This window comes from Mustela putorius, unplaced genomic scaffold (assembly GCF_011764305.1).
Source record: "Mustela putorius furo isolate JIRA1106 unplaced genomic scaffold, ASM1176430v1.1 tig00003845_pilon_pilon_pilon, whole genome shotgun sequence".
Classification (NCBI taxonomy): domain Eukaryota; kingdom Metazoa; phylum Chordata; class Mammalia; order Carnivora; family Mustelidae; genus Mustela; species Mustela putorius.
In genome coordinates this window covers 1,135,198-1,159,005 of record NW_025421998.1, presented here as the reverse complement: position 1 = coordinate 1,159,005, position 23,808 = coordinate 1,135,198, and the positions used below count along the sequence as shown (strand labels likewise).

Sequence of the window (23,808 nt, the reverse complement as noted above, 5' to 3'; positions counted from 1 at the left end):
GCACACTTCCTCAATTATAAGAGTCCCACATTTTTTCTATTTTTAATATCTGTGAAATCAGGTTGCCCTAACAGTTGATGTATCTGTTTAGTGCGGTACTATTTTCTTCCATTGTAAAAAAGCTGTTCTTAAACTGATGGTGTAATTTACTATCAGTGACTTCCTAAACTCAGAATACAGTATTAGCTATTACTCTTTTTCTTTGGAAGGGCTTACTTCCCTAGAAGGGAGGGTTCCAAAGAGAAGGATATAGAAATGTATAGTGCCTTGCCACTCTGGGAGCTTCCTCAATTCCAAAATCACTTTACTGAGGGATACTACAAAAAGCTCCAAGCCAACATTCACTGACCTGGTGTTTCCTATGTGGCTCTGAAAGGCTCACTTTGCTGAGCGCCCATATCAAGGACACAGCATGCACTCTTCCGGCCTGTCTCAGCTGTCTGTCTGGCAGGCAGGGGACCCATAGTCCCCCAGACCCTGATGCCCTGGGGCTCATATTCCCCTCGGCAAGATAAAGTGGAGACCTGAGGTCATTTTTTTTCAAGATTATCTCATTGCTTTAGAGACTCCCTCCTTTTCTGGTTCCTCAGATCAGCAAAAATAATAAGGTGAGAATACTGATTAAAATAACATATTTATTTTGGCAAGGTTTACATTTTTTTGTAGTTTTCAAATGTGTTTATATATCTTCAAGAGAAATCTTCGAGGTTGATAGGGTAAGAATTACAGTTACCATTTGCCGATGGAGCGAGGAAGTTTCTGGAGTCTGTGTCCTGTCTAACGGAGCATCCAGGAAATGAACCCAGGTCTTTAAACCTAAGAAAGTGATGATGGTACTGGAAGATGAGGTTGGACTTGGGGCTCAGATCTCAGTTCTGCCAGTTTCTTAAGGTTTCATCTCAAAAGTTTGCTTGTGTGCACAGCTGGGGTAATCAAACTGCGTGCTCTTCTAAGAACTAACACGGTTCTAGAGCTTTGCTCACCGAAATGAGCTACATGCGCAGGGGTTAGTGATACTACCTTGCGGTCTGGATGGAATGTCAATGCTGCTAGTCAAAGATGCGAGGAGTCGGATCAGTTCTGAAGAAGCTGTCTGTGAATAGTACCTCGAAACCCATTACCTGTTTGGAATTATAGCTGTTAATTAGGTTGTTTCATTAGTTAATTGGCCCCTTTCCTATTTATCTGGAAAGAATGTGCCCATTCTCCATTCAGGAGCCTACACAAGAACACATTTCTCTGTTCCCAGGAAAATGAAATATTATGTTGAAGAACTGAAAAAAAAAAAAAAAAAAGCAGTGGAGAAAAAAATGTAACACCACCACCATCCAAAGTTCTGCTGTAGATAAAAGAGAACTTGGTTTTCTCTGGCTCAATCTACAGGGTAAATCCCCTAAAACAAGATTTTTTTTTTTTAATTGTGTATTTCTGGCCACTCCTTTAATTGCGAACGACAGGTTGCACTGGGTGGAGCGTGGGAAGAAAGATTTCAGAGGGTGCTTCATTTTTAGTTCAAACTGGCCAACTCTCCGGGGTGTTGGCATTAATAGGATTAACCCTCTCATTTCAGAAATGGGGGCTGTAAGGAGGAATCACACGGTGGGGAGGGAGAGGAGACCTCTGGCCCGGCAGCCAAGGTGTGGGCTGAACCATTCACTGTCAAGTACAGGGCCAGGGCATGCTCCTGCCATCTCAGAGACCCAATTATGTCCCGCGCGTCAGCAGGCGAGCCACTGCAGAGGCAAGGTCTCCCATCAAATCCATCTCCCGCGAAATCACTGCGGAGCCCAGGGCCATCAGGGCTCATTAGCGCCGTTTACCATCCAGGGAGGCCCACTCCTCAAAAGGGTGAGGACCCAGGACCCGAGGGCCAGGCCCGGGGTCACTCCACCAGCCGGCCCCCTCCTCTCCGGCCCTGACCGGAGGATCCGGGCGGCGCGTCCCGAGGGGGACCTGCGATGGCCCTGCGCGCTAGCGGCGCAGCGGAGGGGTCAGAGCGGCGTCCGTCCACCTCCCGGTCTCGGCTCCCCGCAAACGTGCTCTGGGATGTGCGCGCCCTCAAAGCCGGGAGGGGGCTCTTTCGGACTGAATCATCAGCTCGCAGTCCAAAGCGCGGATAGGAACGAAGCGAATGACTCCCCGCAGCATTTCCCAAAGCGTGCTCTGCGGAGTTCCATTCTGCGAAATGTGGGGTGGACAGGAAGTTTGGGGAAAGCGGGGTCCGACAAGTTAAAGGGGTCTGGGGCGCGTCGGAGCCCAGCTGCCCGGCCCGGCGGAGCCCCTCGGGGCGGAGCCCGCGCCCCCCCCCGCCCCGCCTCCCGGCCGGGACCCTCCTTCGTGCAGCGCCCCGGGGGGCTCATTTATTTCCAAGGCGCACACTTAGGGAAACGGGGCTTTAATGCAATGGCCTCTCCTGAAATGAGGAAATAAAGCTCTCAATTGGGCTCGAAGGGGAAATTTGATATGTTAGTAGAAAGATTGAGGTTGTTTATTGTTGTTATTGTTTCATCTTTATTACTCAGATGAAGCCAGGGTAAAATTCTTATAATATTACTAATCCCATGAACATTTATTTCCCAGTCTCCGGAAAGAGCAGATTTTAAAAGTGTTAAAAAATGTGATTAAGGGGCACCTGGCGGCTCAGTCGGTTGAGCCTCTGACTCTTGGATTAGGCTCAGGTCAGGATCTCAGGGTCCTGAGCGGAAGCCCCCCTCCCCACCCCAACTGGCTGGTCCTGGGTTTGGAGCCTGCTTGGGGTTCTCTGTCTCCCTCCCTACCTTGCACATGCACCCTCTCTCTCTCTCTTAAAAAAAAAAAAAAAAAAAAGATGTGATTAACAAAATGCATATTTGATAAGTATTCTACTGCATGTGATTGAATTTTTACACCTTTTTAAGACTTTATAGAATATTTGCAAGTGAGAAAAGAAAATCTTTTGTTAGACTGTTTTTTGAGTTTTGGTTTAGAAAACATGGCCAAAACCATTATCTAAATAGATTGTTCTGTTCATATTTGGGCAAAAATATACAGACACCAACCCTGAATTTTTAGATACCTACTCTGAATTTTCAGCAAAACATATTTGATTCTTAGTTATGCAACATGTCTATTTTTAGTATTAAAAATGGTATTCTGTACATATGATTTTGTAGCTTTTTAGAAAGATACCTTTTTTCTTTTCTTTTCTTTTTATTTTTTTTTTAGTAAAGATGTAAAACTTGCATGAAAGGAATTACCAGTGTTATAGTATCTATCACCTTGGAGGGAGGGGCATGAGGAGAAAGTGTCAAGGCCTCAACTGTATCAGTAATGTTTTATTTCTTCTAAAAATAAACAAGAGAACTAAAGCTTATATGGAAAGATGTTAATACTTAACATCTCTGAAGGATCCTTTGGGTTTTTTTTTTGTAAAATATTATTATTTTTTTAAGTAGCCTCCATGCCCAATGTGGAGGCCCACTTGGGGCTTGAACTTAAGACCTTGAGATCAAGACCTGAGCCGAAATTAAGAGTCAGATGCTTAACCGACTGAGCCACCCAAGTGCTCCTGAAAAAATTATATTTATCTTTTCATACATCTAATGTGTTTTATTATAAAAAATTAAATAAGAGGCACCTGGGTGCTTCCATTGGTTCAGCATCTGCCTCTGACTCAGGTCACAATCCTTGGGTCCTGGGATCAAGCCCTGCATTGGGCTCCCTGCTCAGTGGGAAGTCTGCCTCTCCCTCTTCCTCTGCCCCTACCTCCCCCACTCCCACGCTTGTCCACTCTCTTTTGATCTCAAATCAATAAATAAAATCTTTAATAAAATACAGTAAGAATATGTGTGAAACTCCCTAAATTCCTGATCCTCTTGCTCTAGCTGGGTGTGTGTGAGGCCCCCCATTTGCTCTAGTCACATTGTCTGAGTTAACACACTTTATCTCTTTTGCACAGGGTTTGAAATTCGTTTTACAAAGGTGGGCAGCTATGGCTTTATTTGTTCTCCTGTACAGATCTAATAAAACCCACAGAGAGGTTCAATGGACCTCAATTGAATAAATGTATTACATCTCAATTCTCTGGCGGAAATTTGCATTTATTACAACTTCATCTTTGTTCATCTTGTAGTGATTTTCTCTGAAAGAGTCTCCTCTTTCCATTTAAATTATGTGTTGAATTACTTTAGCCACCTATAGTTCAGGGCCAATTGCTGGCTTTTCATTTAAAGAAGAATAGCTATAACATGAATTTATTGATAACAATATACTTTATTAAATACTTAAGACATATCGGGCACTGTGCTCAGCCCATTGCTTGCTCTCTCATGTTTAACCCCACCATGAAGTATGTGAGATCTCTTATCAGTCCCATCTTCACTGATGAGGAGACAGGGGCCCAGACGAGCTCTGTAACTTATCCAAGGCCAGATAGCTAGAAATGTGTGCCAATCAAACCTGTTTCCTTCAAAGCCCGGGATCTCAGCTGCTCTACTCCCTTCTAGAGATGCTCTTTAGCCTTTGAGGATTATAATTCAGAGGAATGTCCCAACCTAGAATTCTTCAATTCTAAGACATGTATTTTTCACATATTTGAAAGTTATGGTATTAGAATGGTCTCCCAATTGATGTGTACAGACGCGGGGCCGGTGGTGTTCCTGCCTTGGCCTTCTTCAACCCAGGGCTGCCATGAATAGAGGCAACTCACTGTCCATGGTTTTGCACAGTCAAGGGTGTACTTTCTAAGCTACATTGCAGAGGCTACTACTGGAACTGAGAGATTGCTTTTCTTTGAGCATGACCTGGTCCTTTTAGATGGCAATGCCTCCCTACTGCAAATCCTTCTGTCTTGCCAAAGCAGCTCTGCTCAACTACTGTTTCTTCATGTAATGCTGCGTGTGTTCTTGAGTCATGAAGTGAACGGGTAGGTCCTTTAAATTTTTCTCCTTTTTATACATTAAAAAAGTAAAGGCACCCGGGTGGCTAGTCCATTAAATGTCTGCCTTCGGCTCAAATCATCATCTTGGGGTCCTGGGATCGAACCCTTGCATCAGACTCCTGCTCAGTGAGGGGTCTGCTTCTCCCCCTCCCTCTGCAGTACCCCCTGCCCGTGTTCTTTCTCTCTGTCAAATAAATAAATAAAATATTTAAAAAAATAAAAATAAGAAAAAGATTTAAAAAAGTAATGTTGTTTTGTTTTGTTGATTTTTTTTTTTAACTTGACTGTTTCTTTAAGGATGGTTGGGAAGGACTTTGGTTTGACTTGTTGCCACTTAAGAAAATTTCACATCGGTCGAGAACTAATTTCATCAGGAAACATTCTGAGCTTCAGTTAAAATGTAAAATGCTTTTCTTAGCCCCAGGATAAAATGAAATTTCATTTGCTTTTACTTTTCTGCAATAATGCCAATAAGGAGATATTGCCAGGGGCAATAGGGAAGCCAGTTCTATAGCTGAACAAATCGATGGTAAATCTACTTGCCAAATCCTGAGTATACCCACTGTACGAGTGTTAACACACACACACACACATACACCCCTACTGCACTATCTGGGGTAAGGCTAAGATTTCCTTAAAATAATTTAATGTTCTCCTGCTAAGATTCTCACATTTAAAACTCCTCGCACACACAGTGGGGGTTTGTGTGCACAGTGTGAACTGAAAACACATAGCATCTTAATTAATAATAACAGCATATACTGAATGTTAGCATTACCGAATGATGTCTATGTGCCTGACCACAGGCTGAACTATTTAATCCTAGAAGATGGTTATCTTCTTATCCACATTTTTCTTTTTTAAGTTTACTTATTTATTTATTCGAGAGAGAAAACCCACATGACCGGGAGGGGAGGAGGGGCAGGGTCAGAGGGAGAGGGAGAAGCAGATTCCTTGCCTAGTGTGGAGCCTGACTTGGGGCTCTATCCTAGGACCCTGAGATCATGACTAGAGCTGAAGGCAGATGCTTAACTGACTGAGCCACCAGGTGCCCCTTATCCCCACTTTTCAGATGAGGAAATTAAGGCACGAGAGAATTAAGTCAACCTGTGGTCTCACTGCCGATGAATGGCTGCCTGGTTCCAGAGCAGGAAACCTGCTGTGTGCTGGTTTTGCCTGTGTGCTGTACTGCCTCTTCCTATATATCCAAACCAAAGAGAGGTTTCCAGAAAATGCTAGACAGAACTCTAAACCGTGATGATGATGATGATGATGATGATGATGATAATTTCTGCAGCCGCTAATTATTACTGAGTCTTTAACTATATACTCCAGAACTATGGTAGGCTTTTTACACAACTGACCCCACTTAATCTTCAAATCTGGGGACTTCGATTTTATTATCTTTATTTCATAGTGAAACTGAAACCCAGAGAACTCATGTAACTTGCTTGAAGTCACAGAGCTAGTTAGTTATTGGCTGACCTGATTCAAACACGTGTCTTGCTAATACCCATTCCCTTGTCTGGCTTCCACACTCACAGGAGTTCCTGATTTAGGAAGCAAAGAGAACGAGAATGTTCTTCTCAGCAGTGTGACAGTCATTACACATTCCAAGATTATGAATTACCAATAGGACACTTGCTACCTTTTCACCTCAGAGTGAAGGTGGGTATGATATACCATTTTTTAAAAATGGGGTACAATATTGCTTTGTGACTTCGGAATATAGTGTTTCTGTGAAAATGAATCACTCTTTGGAATAGTGCACGACTTCTGAATTAACCATAAATGGATGGCAGAGGCAGAAGGGGAAAAGAATGACTGAACTGGTTAGGGGGAAAAAAAGGAACTAAAAAACTAAAGTCCTTTAATATATGGAGATTTCCCATTCCTTTAAATTCATTGAAAACCTGTAAATGGAAACAGTCAGATTCTAAGACTGTCAGACAAAAACTGCAAGTCCCCGATGAAGGGGCGCTTTCTCCCTGTTCAGATGGGGGCATATCTCCCTCCCCTTCTCTGCAGGAAGACCAAGAGCCTTTTGCCCAGAAACCATGATCCACAGCCCTGGGCCTCCTCACCGAGGTTGTCTTAAACTTTGAGGATGAGGCTCTGGTTTAGAAAGATTAAATCACTGATTGCCCCAAGGTCCAAATTTAGAAACATGTAGAGCTTGAGCCCTATTCCAGGCAGGTCTGAATTTAGTCAGGGTTCTTTTCCTGGGTAAAACTGTCTCCGTTTCCAAGTAGCCAAGAGAGGGAATCTTAGCAGGAGGGAGCAAGTTTCAGGGGACCCCCCACCGGTGCCTTCTCTGCAGCCGACCTCCCCCAAATACAGGCAGAGTAAAACAAGCTTTCTAAACCTAGGTGTAGATTTTAATGTTATGACTTCTGGGCAGACTTTCAAATGTAAAAAATAGTTGATGTCAAGAACTCAAATGAAAGGATCTATAAATATATTAAGAGTTTTCTCTTTGTACCTTCTCTGGTAAAGCTCTGTGGAGATTTTTAAGGAATTGAAAATGGGCTGGGTGAAGTAATTCTCATTTACACGGGTTTTTGAGCAAGGCTAATTATATGAACCTGATTCCAATGCAGTCTTATTTTTTGTACCGCATTAATAAAGGGTAAGGAACACACACACACACACACACACACACACACCCCAAATAATTTTTGCCCTTCTTTTTTGTTGTAATCTCACCACTTCATGAGGTTCAAACAAGTATCTTTATGCCAAGAGGTACAAAGCATGCACTTTTTTCTGGAAAGATGATTGTGTTTATATTGTAAGTTTTTTTAAAAACACACACAGACACACGCACACACAGACACACACAGACACACACACACACACAGCACTACGGGAACGTGGCCAATTCATTAGCTTTGGAAACTGAGTACCTCAGTCTTTTCCAGCACTGGGAGGAGTACATGACACCCCAGGGTATGTTTCTAAAACTCTCAGACAAGACTTCACGAGTGGGCAGTATCGATTCCTCTGTGATGTGATTTTTTTTTTTTTCCACTTTAGGAGGTTCGTGCACCACATCAAATCAACTATTACAGCATAGTTTCTAAGACAGAAGAATTTTAAAATTAGAACCAACCCTTATTCGATATATGCAGGGTGCCCATCGAGGCTTTACTGGGAAGTTCATTTCCCTGTGGGTCCTCACGGGAGGGAGAACCATCCCCGGAGGGGGGAGCTGGCAAAGGCCAAGCGGAGTGGAAAGGCTGTAACTCTAGGCCCTCAGAAGGGGATGGATTTGTAACTGGCAAGATGACCCGCCATTAAATCACCAGAAGAATAAACTCCTAATAATTCCTTCTCGGCAATAAAGCATTTTCTCCATCACAAACTCACAAGTGGTGGGGCAGAGTGGTGCATTTTCCTTGGACTCTGGAGCCGGAAAAGTCAGGGGGAAATACACATCAGTGGATGTGCTTTCTATCTGGAACTCCTAAAATCTACATCTCAAGGGCCAGCTGCTGGCAGGAATGAATCGGGGTGTTCTATTTTGGGCAGAACTCTGGGAAGCAGCTTCCAGGACCGACCTGATCGGAGTATGAGTTACAGATATGATAACCAACTTTTCCTCCGTGCCCAAACCCCATCCCTCCAGAAATCGTAATAGGCTTTTGAGAGCCTCCACTTAGAGCTGGCTGCATAAAATGATGCTCTGATGAAAAGGGATTGGAACAAGGGTTAAAGCCGACATTGAGAGGTGACTGTGGAGGGCACGGTGTTCATACAACCCTCCTTTAATATGTGTGGTGTGCACCTGTGATAAGATGATTCATTACCTGGGGCTGCTCTTTGACAAGCTCCATCGTTCAGCCCTCGGGGTTCTGACGGGACAATCCCGCACCCGCACAGGAAATATACCAAGGTCAGCTTTTTTGCCCTGGGACGTAGATTGAGATGGTTTAGCTTATAATGCATCTCTGTTTACTCTTTATGTAAAATAAAAACAGGGTGCAAGACATCGCCATTCCTGTTCTTCACAGAGCAGGCCAAGCAGGGATCCGTAAACTCACTGCTGAGTAAATAAGTCTGGGAGGGAAAAATCCTGAGAGCGTGCAAGCTCCTTCCACCTTGGGCTCCCACCCTCAGAAGTGGCCACACTTGAGGTCAAGGTGCTCTATCCACTGAGGGTCAATGTCGAGCCTTTGAGTGGAGGGCGCTTCTGATACCCTCAGCTTTAACTATGGTTTGCTTTCTCTGCAGCTTTTAGGTTTACTGGGGTCTTGAACGGGGAGCCCCGTCATCTGAAGCTCTGTCAGTGTCCTCGGGACCGTGAGGCGGGCGCATGAGGGGCGTAAAGGGACCAGCACGCTGCCCATGACATGAGGAAGGTTTGCTGGCCCTGGCCCTGGCTGACTGAAGCAAGCCTTTAGACATACGCAACCCAGCCTGGCTTCCAGAAGAATCAGCAAGAGACCCTCACCCCTTCCCTTTGCTGCTCTCCCAAGAATGCACTGGTCCTTCCCATCACGCCCCCCCCCCCCAGTCAGAACCTGGCTTGCTTAGGGCTGCTTTAGAAATCTTAGAGCAACTGGGGAAGGAAACGTCCCAGTTTCCCCCCGCTGTCCAAGTTTAAAATGAATGAATAAATAAAAGAGGAAAACTGAATTTTTATTTTAAAAATTACCTTAAAAAAAAGGAAAAAGAAAAAAAGAATGCCCCGTCATGGAAAGTGTTTTCCTTCAGTTAAGGTCAGAACACGAGCCATCGTACAGAAATAAAAACAAACGAAAACTTAGCCATTCTAGGGGAAGGAAAAAAAGAATCTTGCTTCTAAAATATAGAAACCCCTCCCAACCCTTCTCCTATTCTTGACATTGCTAGTAAACATTATTTATTTGCCTCAAATGGATGCAGTTACATATCACTGTCATGAAAAAGAAATTCATTTCCTTTCCGAGTTCAATCTGCCATAAAAATTCACTCTTGTTCCCATCTCCCACTCACCTGTCCTTGTGCATTAGTAACTAGTTGACCCGTGACCCCCTGAAGACTGGAGAGAGCATTGCCAAAGGCTTGTGAACTTGCTATGGAGCCCATGGCGGCTGCTGCAGCAGCCTGACTTGCTAGTGGATTATTAACCAGCTGCAAAGAGAGAAAAGATCAGGGTGAAACCACCAAGAGAGGCACAGGCACAGCACACCGTACAACATTCACGTTGGGGAAGGATGGTCCCCCTCCAATTGGTTCATGCAAAGGGCCCGGAACCTCCAAGAGGGAGCCTGCTGAACAAGCTGTGGACTCTAGGGGAGGTTAGCTATGAGGCCGGGAAGAAAACAGGCTCCACCCACCCTGGGCTGCTTAGTGGAGCCCCAGGAGAGAAGGAGGTGGGCCCTGGGGTTGTGGTGGGCTGTCAGGGTCTTGCCAGGTGGATAAACGATTTTGGAGAAGTCCCTGGATTGTGTCCTCTAGCCTACCTAAAACTCTGGGAAAATGTCTCCTTTCCTTGAGGCCAGCAGACCGAATGTGGATTCACGTAGTTTGGGAGTAGAAGTGGAGAGGAGGAACAGATGTTAGGGATTTCTAACTAAATTCTAAATGAATTTATCATTTTCATTTGTGAGTTGCTCCCCATGGCGAAAGGCAGATGCCTCACTCCACCTTCTTCTCTGAAGGAAACCAAAGTCAGTAGCAATGGAAACCTACCACCTCTGTGTTCTCAGAGGGGGAGTCCAGGGTTGGGACCTGGGGGGAGGGGCGGCTCATGCCAACCGTGGGATTCAAGGCCAGTGAGGAAGGTCCTTTGGTGATTGGCCAAGTTGAAGCCTAGCTGCTTGCTTTGGACTAGTATGTGGCCTTCCCTGGGTCTCTTCCTGGGAGCAGGGTGAATTAGGGAGGAGAATTTGACTTGGGTGGGGGGACCCACTCAAGGAGCAGGGTATAGCTGCCAAAACCCGTTTTTCCATGGAGACCAATTCAATATTCTTTATCCTGCCAATTTTCCACGCCACGGGTTTTCAGGCCTTCTGACCATGAGGCAGAAGTGTAGCTTGAACTAAAATCTGCATTTAGGTTAATGACTAGATATAAATTCAAGAAACATTTAAACTATTTTCACAGTATTGGTTTTGATACATGAATTTCATTTGTATTTATTCTAGGGTGTTATTTTTTCCCATATAGTTCCTCTCAAGTACAACGATTGTTGTGTATAATAATGCATTTTCCATCACCAGTTCCCACATCCATGAAATTCCTGCATTTTAGAAGAAGCCTGCCAAGACTAAGACTTGGAGAAAAAATTAATGCCATACTTAATTCAGGTCCCAGAAGCTTTTCTTCCACTTTCTTCTTTACTTTCTCAATTCTCTTAGTCTTTCTTATTTCTTTCTTTTCCTCATTCCCTCTTTCCCTCAGATTGTATCTTATTGCTTACCTCCTCTGGAAATTTGCCTAGAGTTTTATATCATCCAATGAGGATGGGAAAACTGATTGTCAGGGGAAACATCAAAAGGGACATGCATTTAAGAATTCTTTTTTCATTAATGTGATATCCTTATCTCTCTGGTTTCTTTATTCATCTATAACTGAATTTCACGTAACTAGTTCTACAGAAAATCCCACTGACCTAGCGCATTTTTTTTTTTAAAGAAGTGAAAATCCATTTAAGCTCATTACTTTATGTGTCTTTTGCCTTTATCTCTCTCCTAAAAGACAGGAATGGTTTTCTTTTTAAGGAGAAAAAAAATTCTCATTCATCAGCCTCAAAGAAACCCTGTCTCATCCCAGATTACCACCATGGGATTTAAAATTCAGGTTGGCTGTGTTCTTGGCTTTCGATGTTCATAGTGTAGATGAGGCAAATAGTGGTGGATGGTAAGTGGAGCCCTCTCTATTTACGGATTGACTACCTTAGGTGAGAGAGTTTGTACCGTGTACCTTTTTTTTTTTTTCCTTTTTCCCCACTGATTAAGTGAGAAGATCTTTGGGAATACCTTCCCCAAACTGCCCGGACAGACCCTGCCTACAGGCACACTATCTCGGCTCACATGCTATATGCTATGTTTACTCTTCTTTTATGCCATACAAGTTAAAATCACAGTGAAATTCCCCAGGCTCAGAGAGATCTCCAAATATGCTTCTCAATCTCAGAGAAAAATGAAATCATGTGCCGCTTGGTGTTTGTGTCGAATATGCCCTTTTGTCCAGGAGTTTTGGGTGCAAAATTTAAATCGGTACGTGCAGAATGTTTTCTGAAGAAGAGAGACAGTGATTCCTCCTTAATGAAGAGAAAATATTTTCAGAAGTTGTAAGACATTTCCTTAACATCTAGGTCATTCAAAAATTCTAAATAGGAAATTATGGAATTACTCTCTGGAGACAGTGGTGTCCTAGGAGAATTCCTTACATTTAGGATTTGAGTGTATGTTCAGCTGTAGTTCCATATATTTGCTGTAAATTCAGACATTCTACAAAGAATGAATTATGGCTCTGAATATGAAACAAAGTAGCTACTTAAGCCTTCTTGTCATGGGAGCAGGAACAGGTATCCTTGCCTTGTTCTGGAAGGTTGCCAAAGCAACCACAAATGCAAGGATTTTGTTGATTTTTAATGTTTCTTTCCTCTCTATCCTGGTCTTAGTTCCCCCCTCTTTGCTGCCTTTCCCTCTTACTGGAACAAGAGCCAACTCGGTGACTCTCTTCTTTCCTGTCCTGCATCCCTAGGTCTTTGCGAAAGGTGTAGGGACTCTGGGGAGATGCACCCCTGACCCCCGGAAGTACAGCTAGAGCTGAAGGCAGGGGGTGTGGTGCATACAGACAGCCGGGACAAGTCGGTCTGCACACTGACAGCCTTTCAGGTGGACCATTGGTGTTGTTGACGGATGCAGCTCTGTAAATATCTTTGGGCTTTTCTATCTGAGACTGCCAAGGCAGGGATGTAATATGCGTCGAGATTTGTGGCAGAGATGGTGAGGGAATGGTCGGGAAACCATAAGTGTTTCCTTCATCACCTCTGGTCACATCACTCTGTATTGTCCCCAGTCATGTCATATTAGCAGTGTTCCTATCAGTCCTTCTCCTTGATTGGAGGCTCGGGGTAGATTTGGACAGCGAGGAGCCCGGGCACAATAAATGTACATAATGAGCAAGTCAACATTCTAGGTAGTCGCTTCCAAGTTTATGCCTTCAGATCTTTCATTGCCGACGTACCTAAGCAGCTAAAGGGTGGCCCTGATAAAGTCCGATTGTATTACATACTTGAATTTTCCACAGACCGGCGACTCAAAAGTCAGGCTGAATTCCAGGGCAGGCTTGTTTATAAATATGGACGCCCCCCAAGCAAGCGGGAGCAGAGCGCTCGAGTTCTCACACTGCCTCCAAATGGAATCTGCACCGTGAATACATCAAGCTTTAGCTCTATAATTCACAGATAGTCTAAATACCTTCTAATAGAAAAACTAACTTCTTGAGATAGTTCCCTGCCACCCCCACAATATTAGAGAGTAGCATAACCGGGAAATTTTTAAAAATAGTTTTGCACTGGGGGAGGGGTGGGCATCGCCTCTGAAACCAGACTGCATTGGCTTGTGACCTCTAGCAAATTAGGTCTCATTGTCTCATGGGTAAAAGGAGTATAAAGACGGTACCAGCCACAGAATTATCATGAGGATGAAATGAGCTAATACGGACAAAAGTTTTAGAATAATAATTGACATTTACCACGTTCTGAATACATGCTCACTATCATTCTCACGGTTCATATGGTGCAGGAGGGTTTTGAACTCATCAGTATGTCAGAATTAGGGCTCACCTTTACAAAAATTTTCTCCCTTTGGAAATAATGGGGACGCAGGCAATTGCATTTTCTATTTTGATATTTTAACTGTATTCTCTGATTTTATTTGACTTATTTTTTTAAAAAGTTTATATTTTGGACCTGAGGACATCGAAAAGAAGTACTGAAAACCTGACATTACCTGCTTATCTTGGGCTTCCTGTAGTTGGTTATTTATAGAGAAATTTAGGGGGAAGGCACAGTTCTGACTCTGAGGCCGGGGTTGTTCATGACGGACCAGCAAAAGGGTACTTTTCTAGCATGTTATCCTCATACTTCATTGACAACATTTGTTGGGTTTCCACAAGGACACCCATTTTGGAGTTTAATTCCTGCCTCGTGTCAAAATATTGTGAATGAATCTATCCCACACTTGCTGATTTGAGAGTGAAGGCATGCAGAGAGATCTGTAAAAATCTTTCCTTAGGATTCGCAATGGTTTATTTCCAAATGGTTTATTTCCAAATATTCCATATCAATATGGATATTGGGTGCTCACTTCATAATGAGAAAAAAATCCATATTCCCAGCTCTACAGAGCTTTGTACTAATCTTTGTTCTCTGAGGTCACTAAATGGTGATGACAAGAAAAACTCGGATAGAGTCTCTTCCAGGAGCATTCGATGATGTCATATGTAGGTCACCGTATAACTGTCATCATAAATTATGTCACTCCCTGATGGAGGGCTGTCTTTCTCCAAATCCTGCCCCATCTTCTCTTTCTCTGAAAGACTCACAACCTAGAGCCTGGTAAAGAATTCAGGTTTCTTGAACCTGGGCATTAGCAGTCAGAATACTTCTCAGGAGACATTGCTGATTACAGTATTCTATTATTATGAACCTTATTTATGAAAATAAGGCAGGACGATGAGGCACCTGACCTATGGTGTCATATTCTGCTTATGCCTTTATTCTGAGAGGGACCTGTGAATGCAGCAGGCTCAAAACATTTCTTTGGAGCAGAATTGCCCATGATGTATAGTTTTGTCCTACTCCTCGTGAGCTACGTGGATTTCATAGAGTATGGACTGTGGAGCAGCTCTTTTTGCTACTAACTTCTCAATTTCGAACCTGGAAACTGTGGCGCCATTTGTTTTTAAATGAGGATGTTGATAAATGCATTCATCATCGCTCACTCCCGCAGAAGGTCCTAGAGACTTGCAGGGGCTGCCTGGACACAGGACGGCAAATACGGCTGCCCGAGTTCATTTACGTGCATGAGGTCCTTGTCTTTCTTAGGCTCTAGATGTGACACATGTGTCTCTTGGTCTCCTGTGACTCTTAACCGAATCAGTGCTTGCACTCACTACCCTCAAGTCTTCTCTTAAAAGGGGGAGGAAAATACCAGTAGACACGTGTTGGAAGGTTGGCCACATTTATTTCAACGACCTATTTGATGAAGGTTTTATCCTACTAGGCTTTCCCCCTAGGTCTCATGATTGTTCTGTGATACAAACAGAAAGTTAGGAATCAGGTTGGAGAGTTTCAGTATCAAGCCCGGCTCTTCCACTCGCTGTCTGCCCGCTTCTGTGCAGTGATGGTGAAGTGTTAGATGCTAACCCTCCGACCCTCTGCCCGTCAGAAGTCTCTGGCTGGAGGGCCTGAGGTTTGCAGGGATGACCTAGGCACCACCATACCCTAAAATATCTTTGGTTCATCAATGTCAAATCACACTGATTTCACTATAGTTTTAGAGTAAACTTGATTTTTTAAAAAATTTTTGACAAAACTGTAAGTATAATAACTTCCAAATAATGCTCTACTTACTATCCAGCCACATTCAGTAACAGAGAAATTTTTATTTTATTTTACTTTTTAAAAATTTTTAAAGATTTTATTTATGAATTTGAGAGAGAGAGAGAGCACAGGCAGGGGGAGCAGCAGAGGGAGGAGAAGCAGGCTCCCCACTGAGCAGGGAGCCTGATGTGGGGCTCGATCCTAGGACCCTGGGATCATGACCTGAGCTGAAGGCAGCTGCTTAACCAACTGAGCCACCTTGGCACCCCAATAGATAAATTTTTAAAGTGATCTCATGTCTGAGGTTCGGGTCCCCAGAACCAGGGTGGAGAAGGGAAGGATTCTGATCCCGTAGGGGCTCTGGAGTGTGACTAAGGTTTCAGAGCTGTCCTACCCCAAGGCAAGGAAGCTGGATGCTCTCCCTTGACACTTGATGCTTCCAGTTGAGAGAGAGCCCTTAGGGTCAAGGAAGGGTTGGAAATCAAATCCCTGGCCCTGGTGGCTCTTTGCTCTTGGGGTAAAGTATATATGGGGGGCTGAGGGATGGAAGAAGGGCTGCAGGTGCTGGTTGTTGAAAGCCCCCAAAGGAGTAAAGGCAGCTCACCGAAAAGAGCAATTCCAGGGGACCCGGGTGGGACATTATCATGACCTGTCACAGCGCAAACAACACTTCCTTCCACTCACTATGTCTTCATCCCACAAACACTGGTTCAGCACCCACTGTGTTGTGGGCACAGTATGAGGGGAAACAGTGTGATGACTGATCGATCTGTTCCCTACACTCATGGGGCTTTAAACAGGGAAGAGCCTTTGGTGGAGAGGGAGGGGACGTAGGAAAAGATGAGGGATGTCTCACTAAGGAGGGATATCTGGACCTGGAGAGGGTTGTAGTCTGGGGTGGTGTGTCCAAAGAGACCTAGAAGGGGCAGCTCTGAGTCTTTGCACCTATAGTTCCTCCAAGTTGCACAGAAATGTGCCTGGCGAGAGACAAGCCATTCTCCCTGAGAGGATTAAGAGGTGGCATTCTGGAGCCAGACTGTTTGGGGTCTAATTCTGAGTCTGCTAGTAACTGGCTGGTAACTAGCAGCACCGTCTACTACAGTCTGAATGTTAGGGCCCGCTCCTTCATATATTGGCATCTTAACCCCCAAAGATGGAATTAGGAGGAGGGGCTTTGAGGAGGGACAAGGGCAGAGCCTTCATGAGTGGGATTAGTGCCTTATAACAGAGACCCTCTAGACACCCCGAGCCCCTTCCACCATGGGAGGACACGGTGAGCAGGTGCTGTGAACCAGGACCAGGGCTCTTACCAGAGCCTGATGGAGAGGGTGCCTTGCTCATGGACTTCCCAGCTGCTAGAATTGTGAGAAATAAATTTCTGTTGTTTATAAGCCGTCCAATCTGTGGTCTCTGAAAGGACTGGCACACTTTCTGCATCCAGGCTCCCTCAGTTTTTGTAAAAGGGGACTATTAGTGGTGGTCATGACGTCACAGGGGTATTGGGAAAAACCACACAGCATATGCAAAACATGGGAGGAATTTCTGGCACACGGTGAGCATGATAGATGTCTTGCTGTAAGAATCTTCCCTCCTGAACTTCATGCTGTTGTAGGCTTGGGTCCCCTCTGGCCCTCATTCCCTCCAGGGCGGACACACTGGATCCTCAGCTATGTCAGGATGTTCGCATTTGCTGGCTCTACATCCGCAGCTCTCTGCGCTGTCCACATGTCTCCTCCCCCAGGTCACCTGCCTTGACCACCCTATCTGAGAGGTCATTCCCTTTCTTTCAGAGATTTATGCCAAGACATGTATAAGGAAACCGTAGGGTGCCGGGGATTTTTTTCTACGCAATTTGTGGTGGGATGGGGAGAATGGCGGGAAGGACGAGGCAGTCTTGGGTTGAGCACATGGAAGCTGGGTGGTAGACATACATGGTTTGTTTGACTATTTGTTCTACTTTTGCATATACTTGCAATTTTGCCGCCATAAAGTTTTTTGATAACTCTATTCACTTGCCGTCTTGTCTTCTCGCCTGCTTACCTCGTAGCACCAAGAGAGCTTCACAGTCTCATCTGTTTATCCCCATCACCCCTCTCTCTAGAATGTAGATTTCGGCTCACGGGTCTGTCTTGGGCTCCTCCAGCAGTGCCAGGCACCCAGGGGGCCCTCAACCAACGTTTAGTGAATGAATGTAGGAAGGAGTGAGTTGAGAATGTGTAGGCCTGGCCGGGACCTCAGTGGGAGTTTGCCCCTTTATTTAATATTTACAGAAAAGAGCAAACATTTGGGAGGCAAATTCGTCTAAACTCTTCTTTTTAAAAACACAGCACCACACTTAACAGTCTCTCATGGCACGCTGGCTGGACTGGCAGGAGCCTCGAACATGGTGATGCAGTCCTGAGGTTCTGGAATCTTCCCTGGTGTGTCCCTCCCTCCTGTGAGGCAGCCCTTCCAGGCTCCTCTCAGTGGCTCAGAGAGATTTTTGCCAGGAACCCTGGGATCCTCCAGGGTATAAAACTCAATAATGGCAGCCTCTAAAGGTGACAACCCAGGCATTCCCTGGACATTTTAGACCCAAATCCCTAGACATCCCTAGAAACTGTGTGCCTAGAATTGGGTGTGGATAAGGCTGGGTGGAAGGCTTTATCTTTAGGTATCTGGAAGCTGCAGGACAAGGAGGCAGAGAAGGAAGCTTTAATATTTTTATATTTTATATAAAATGTATTTTATATTTTTATCCTTGGACTGTGGTGGTGGAATTGGAACTGGGGGTTGGGAGTCTCCTTCCCCAGCCCAGCCACCTAGGCTATATAGAGCAAAGCCCATGTAGACAGCAGCAAGGGTGGGAACAGAAGGGACAGTTTCCCCAGATAAAGATGGATCTATCTGTCGTTGGGCACAAGCCATGATGCTTTGAAGACAGGTGATAGGGTGTGGATCTATTAAGGAGAGATATGTTTTCTCTTCTTGGGGTCCCACTGGAGTAGGACCCAGGAAGTGCTGGGCAACTTGGGCATCTAGATGGTTCATGGCTCCTGATGGTCCTGGATGCAGGGGCAGAAAGGAGACTCTAACCAGATGGGTTCACAAACCCTGAACATCATTGCGGGTGGACAGAGGGGACTCTGCAAGCACAGATGGATGCCCTAGAGACTATTCTAGAAGTACCTTCAAGAGAGAGGTGGACCCTGCAGGGGCCCCCAGGCCCGGGTAACACAGGATGATCAACAGATCTGTAAGGAGGAAGCGGGGACACTGGAGGAAGGGAAGGAAATAAACAAGTGGCCAGCGCACTGTGACTTAGCAACAAACTACGGCAAAGCTCTTCTAAGGGATGCACTTCTCTTTTATTTTTAAATTTACTGATAAAACAGTCAAGCCCAGAGTTGAGGGGGGAAACAAAACAAAACAAAACACCAGCTTTTAACTCAACCCAATACATCTGATTTTGAAGTAGAGAGGTCAGCATTATGGAAACATACCAACTCTAAATCAGATTTTATCCAAGTTATATGGAGCCCAATACTGTGTTATCACAAGCTTACACATCTCATTTCCTTTTCCGTCTAGTCCTCCATTTAATAACCTGAAAATCTATCCTTTTATTGAGTTTCACGCTATTTTCTTACTTACATACAATAGTGCTCCTCTCACCAATTGCCTATTGTCATGGCACATTAGTTAGGTGAATTTGTTGATATTTCAAAATTACTCTTCCTGTATTTTTTATTCTATCATCCAGTTTAAACAAGTGATCGGGAGCACTCCTGGGATGAAAGAAAAAGGCTTTACTTTTTTTTTTTTTAAGAATAAATTGCTGCGACAGTAGAGTAGTTGGCATTATTCTGGCTCCTAGCTATGGGAATGTACAGTTTAGTTCGTCCTCGGCCGTACCTAATGTACTTACGGTGCTTCCCCACTCGAAGAAAGACAAGGCACGGTCTGCCCTATGGAGCCTCCAGACGATTTTGGACATGATCTGTTTCCTGATGACTATGGTACTGGCTCCAAGCCAGATCCCAGGGGCACAGACACAAGGCAAGAGCCTCTGGCCCTAGGTGCTTCCAGTCTGATCCAGAACTATGGATTTCCACCCTGTAAGAAGGGGGCGCCCCGAGCCCAGGTGAGCCCTCATGAGGCCTCAGGCAAACAGACCACTTGGGAACTGAATTTTAAAGGATTATGAGGAGTTGACTAGGGAAAAGGTGGGAAGGGGAGAGAAAACTTCTTGATCAGCAGCGATAGTGGGATTGCAGCTTGGAGGCAAGGGGTGGTGTTTTGGGGACATGGAGCCCCTCAGTTGTCACTTAGACCTTTGGGAAGACAAAGTGGAGAGAGGAAAAGGGCAGAGACGAGGTAAATCATGGGATTATGGAGGGATGACTGTCACTTTAAGGAGCTTGTCCTTTATTCTATAGGCAAGGGTGGAGAGGTGTGATGAGATCTGAACTTGAGAGTCTTTGGAGACGGAGTCCAACTGGGTAGGACTGGGTCAGACTAAGGTAGGGGAGAAAAGGAGGCTGCTAGAGCCAGGACAGGGGCAGAGGTTGGCCCTGCACTAGGGGAGGGCAGTGGCTTCCTGTATTCACACACGGAACGAAGTCTGGTTCACGGTTCACTGATTCAGCAAACACTGAGCACCAACTATAAGTCAGGTACTGCTATATGGTCTTTCTCCCCAAAGAGCTTTCAAGGTACGGGGAGGGCAGATACACAGACACATAAATCAAGAGCCAACGGTGCAGCTATTACCTCACACCTGTTAGAATGGCTATCATCCAGAAGACAATGGATAACAGGTGTTGGTGAGAATGTGGAGAAAAGGGAACACTTGTGCCCTCCTGGTGGGAGAATAAATTGGTGGGGCCACTGTAGAAAACAGTATGGAGGTTTCTCAAAAAGTCAAAAACAGGATTACTGGGCCCAGTAATCCAGCAATTCCATTTCTGGATATTTATCCAAGGAATATAAAAACACTCACTAACTTGAAAAGATATATGCAATGGCCGAGATATGGAAACAGCCTAAGGGTCCATTGTGATTCTGTGTGTATGTGTGTACATACATTTATGTATATGTATAATGGAATATTATTTAGCTATAAAAATAATGAAATCTTGCCATGGGCAACAACATGGATGGACCTCAAGTTGCATTATGCTAAGTAAAATAAGTCAGACAAAGAGTAATATTGTATGAATTCACTTACGTATGGAGCAAGAAAATCAACAACAACAAAAAACCAGCTGATAGACACAGGGAACATATTGGTGGTTGCCAATATGGGCGGGTGGGGTGAAATGGATAAAGGGGGTCAAAAGGTTCACACTTCCAGCTACAAAATAAATCAGTCATGGGATGTAATGGCAATAACTATAGTTAATAATACCATGTTGTGTAGCTGAAAATGGCTAAGGGAGTAAATCTTAAAGTTCCCATCCCAAGAAAAAAACAATTTTGTAACTATGTGTGATGCTGGATGTTAACGAGACTGATGATGGTGATCATTTTGTAATCCATACAAATATCAAATCATTACGTTCTACACCTGAAACGATATGATGTTATATGTCAATTATACATCAATTTAAAAAAAAGAACCAATGGGTATGAGCCAGGCTAGGGATATGCTCAGTTAGCTGTGGGAACACTGGAGAGCTGACTAGTTCAGTGGGGGAAGAGGGATGCCAGGGAAGCTTCCCGAAGTAACTGACAGGAGGTCAGTCCTGAAAAAATGGCAGATCAACAAAGCAGACAAAAGAAGAACGGCAGACAGAATAGAAGAATAAGTATGAAGTTATGGAAACATCAGAATGCCTGCTGGTGTGTTCTGAAGGGCCAGAGCACAGTTAGGGCAGGAAATGGGGTTGGGAAAATTCTGGGTGGGGTTCTGAAGGCAGAGCAAGAAGGTGGGAAGATATAAATTAGGAAGCACACATGCCTATGTATCTATGGTACAGAGCATTTCCTGAGTGATTTCACTACAAGTTGTTGCTACGAAAGTACCTGAATATTACCATTCATGGAGATACTTCAGTAGACTTGCGGCACAGGAAACAACACTACTTATAGTAATTGAGTCATAAAATCCTATCATGTATTTTATATAAAGGGAAACCTAAACTGCTGACTGACCAAAAATTAACCATTGAATTTTGATTAATAAAAACCAAAAGCCATCATCTTTTAAAATACAGAATGTTCTCTGTTGTGAAAAATTACAAAGATGGATGGTAAGTGATACATTGTATCTGTGTATTCACCTTGGTATCCACAACTGGGTCCCTGTGTGAAGACTGAGCTGTGAATTCAGAAATTATAATTTTATAGATTAATTATACAGGTTGCATTTGTTTATAAGACTTTAGGTCTCTGACATGCTGCGCAGAGAAGATGGAAGTCTTTATTTACTTATACAAATAAGATGGACTTATTTTACTTCTGAAAACGTATATATTGTATGGGTAGATAGTAATGTTACTATTGAAACTCACGAAACTTTTTATTAAGTGCAAACCAGTTAAACTCACCACTTATGAGGAACAAAACATATGCTTCTTCTTCCTTTCATCCCCATAGCCACACTGGGTACAAAAATGTGCTTATAACAAATGTTACACATTATATCGTGGTTTGATCCTTCCACTGGCAAATGGGAAGTCTGTTTCAATTGTTACTGATTTTTATTATTATGCATAATGGCTTGCTTGCCTCATAAAACGGATTCACTGAACAGCTGTTGCACACAAAAGCTAGTCAGAAGAAATGTTACGCTTCCCACAAAACAATACGACGGTTGAGTCACTCATGCATGTCCTTTTCCCCAAGGACAGCAAATCAGCAGAAATCAACCCATTTCCTGTTGGTCTGCCATTGACCCTTTACAACTTCTACTTCCTTGGATTCACAATAAGGGTCAGATGGACCATTTAAACTCAAAGATGAAGAAAATGCCATTTTTGGTCAGGTCACCCCCATCCTTCTGCAGAGGTGTGCTAAAACCTGGGAAGAGTTCCTTCCTTCCCTGTAAAGAGTCGACAGAGATTTGTGGCAGATGTGGGCATGTCTGCCTATCCTAAGAGCCCCCACCCGTGCCAGACCCATGGCAGCCTCCGTGCCCAGAAGAGAACTTTGCCATTAGGAAAAACGAATGGTCCAAATTATTAAAGGAAATACGATTCTGTAGAAAGAGGAAGATAAGTACATGAGCGAGAAAGCAAAAAACATGGCCAGAATGCTCAGAGGTAAATAAAATTCTTCTGCGCTCACAAAATATATTGGTTATAGGTTGTTCTAAAAACATTAAGCTAACAGTAAGAACCACTACCTGTAGGAGCCGTAAGCCAGGAAAATATAAAAAGTTGTTGTATAGATCGTTCGGGAAGTTTCCATTAATAAAACGGAACATAGGTTAAAAAACATAAAGCTTAATCTCACCAAGAGCAAAAGCAAAGCTGGGTCAGAATTTTCCGCGTGGAGGGAGAAGAGAGCAGAAAGTCACTGGAGAAATCAATCCACCCAATCAGCAAGGAGAAAAATCGGTTCAAAAATTTCTTGCCAATAATGGTAACTTCTGAGCAATGAGTGGCCTTGCATTTATAGGCAGAAACCAGGCAACCAGGAAGGGACGAGGGAATGTGCAGAAACAGCGAGAAGTCAGGGCGCACAGGGACTCCCTCCCGAGTCTGCAGCTGACGGGCTCTGTGTGGGCCTCCACGCCTGCCCAAGCTCCATTTGCTGGTCTGTGAAATAAGAAGGTTGAACTAGATCCACTAGATCAGTGGTTCTTGAAAATGGTCCCCGAAGGGCAGCTAAGCTGCTGCAGTTTTGGGTACGTGTGTTATGGAGTTTGCCATTCCTAATGGACACCCCTGATGAACAGTAAGGCTTACCCATCCATCATCCCCCCAGCTGCCTGCAGGCCTGGAGAATTCATGATTTCCTACCTCCACTGATAGCTCTGCTGGGTTTGGGTTTCCAGCCCGCTCCAAGAATGTTCAGTCTCTGGAGCAGACTGGAGAAAGGCTTTTCTAGGATAGTGGTTCCCGGCATAGGTCCTGGGACTAGCACCATTGGCATCACAGGGGAACTGTGCAAAATGTAAATTCTTGGCTTCATCCCAGACCTGCTGAATCAGAACCTCTAAGGGGGAGTGGCAATCATCTGGGTTTTAACAGCAACCTAGAGGGTGCTAGCTAAGGCACACTAAGGCCTGGGAACCCTGAACAAGATGATTTCCAAGATTCCATCAAACAGTAAAAATCTATGGTGATGCTAAAATGATGGAAAAATATTTGGAACAATGCTATACTCTTTCCAGTTCTCTTCCTGTAAGAGGTACAAAATG

At 44.2% G+C, this 23,808-nt stretch overlaps 1 protein-coding gene across 2 annotated transcripts in view; it reads right to left on the bottom strand.

Moving 5' to 3' along the window:
- Positions 1-23,808, bottom strand: part of POU6F2 (POU class 6 homeobox 2) — a 366,003-nt gene that overhangs the window by 46,525 nt on the left and 295,670 nt on the right. For both annotated transcript variants that reach the window (XM_045089526.1, XM_045089527.1), the window contains exon 6: positions 9,896-10,033. In XM_045089526.1, the coding sequence (XP_044945461.1) occupies positions 9,896-10,033 (138 nt within the window). The remainder of the gene's footprint in view (positions 1-9,895; positions 10,034-23,808) is intronic.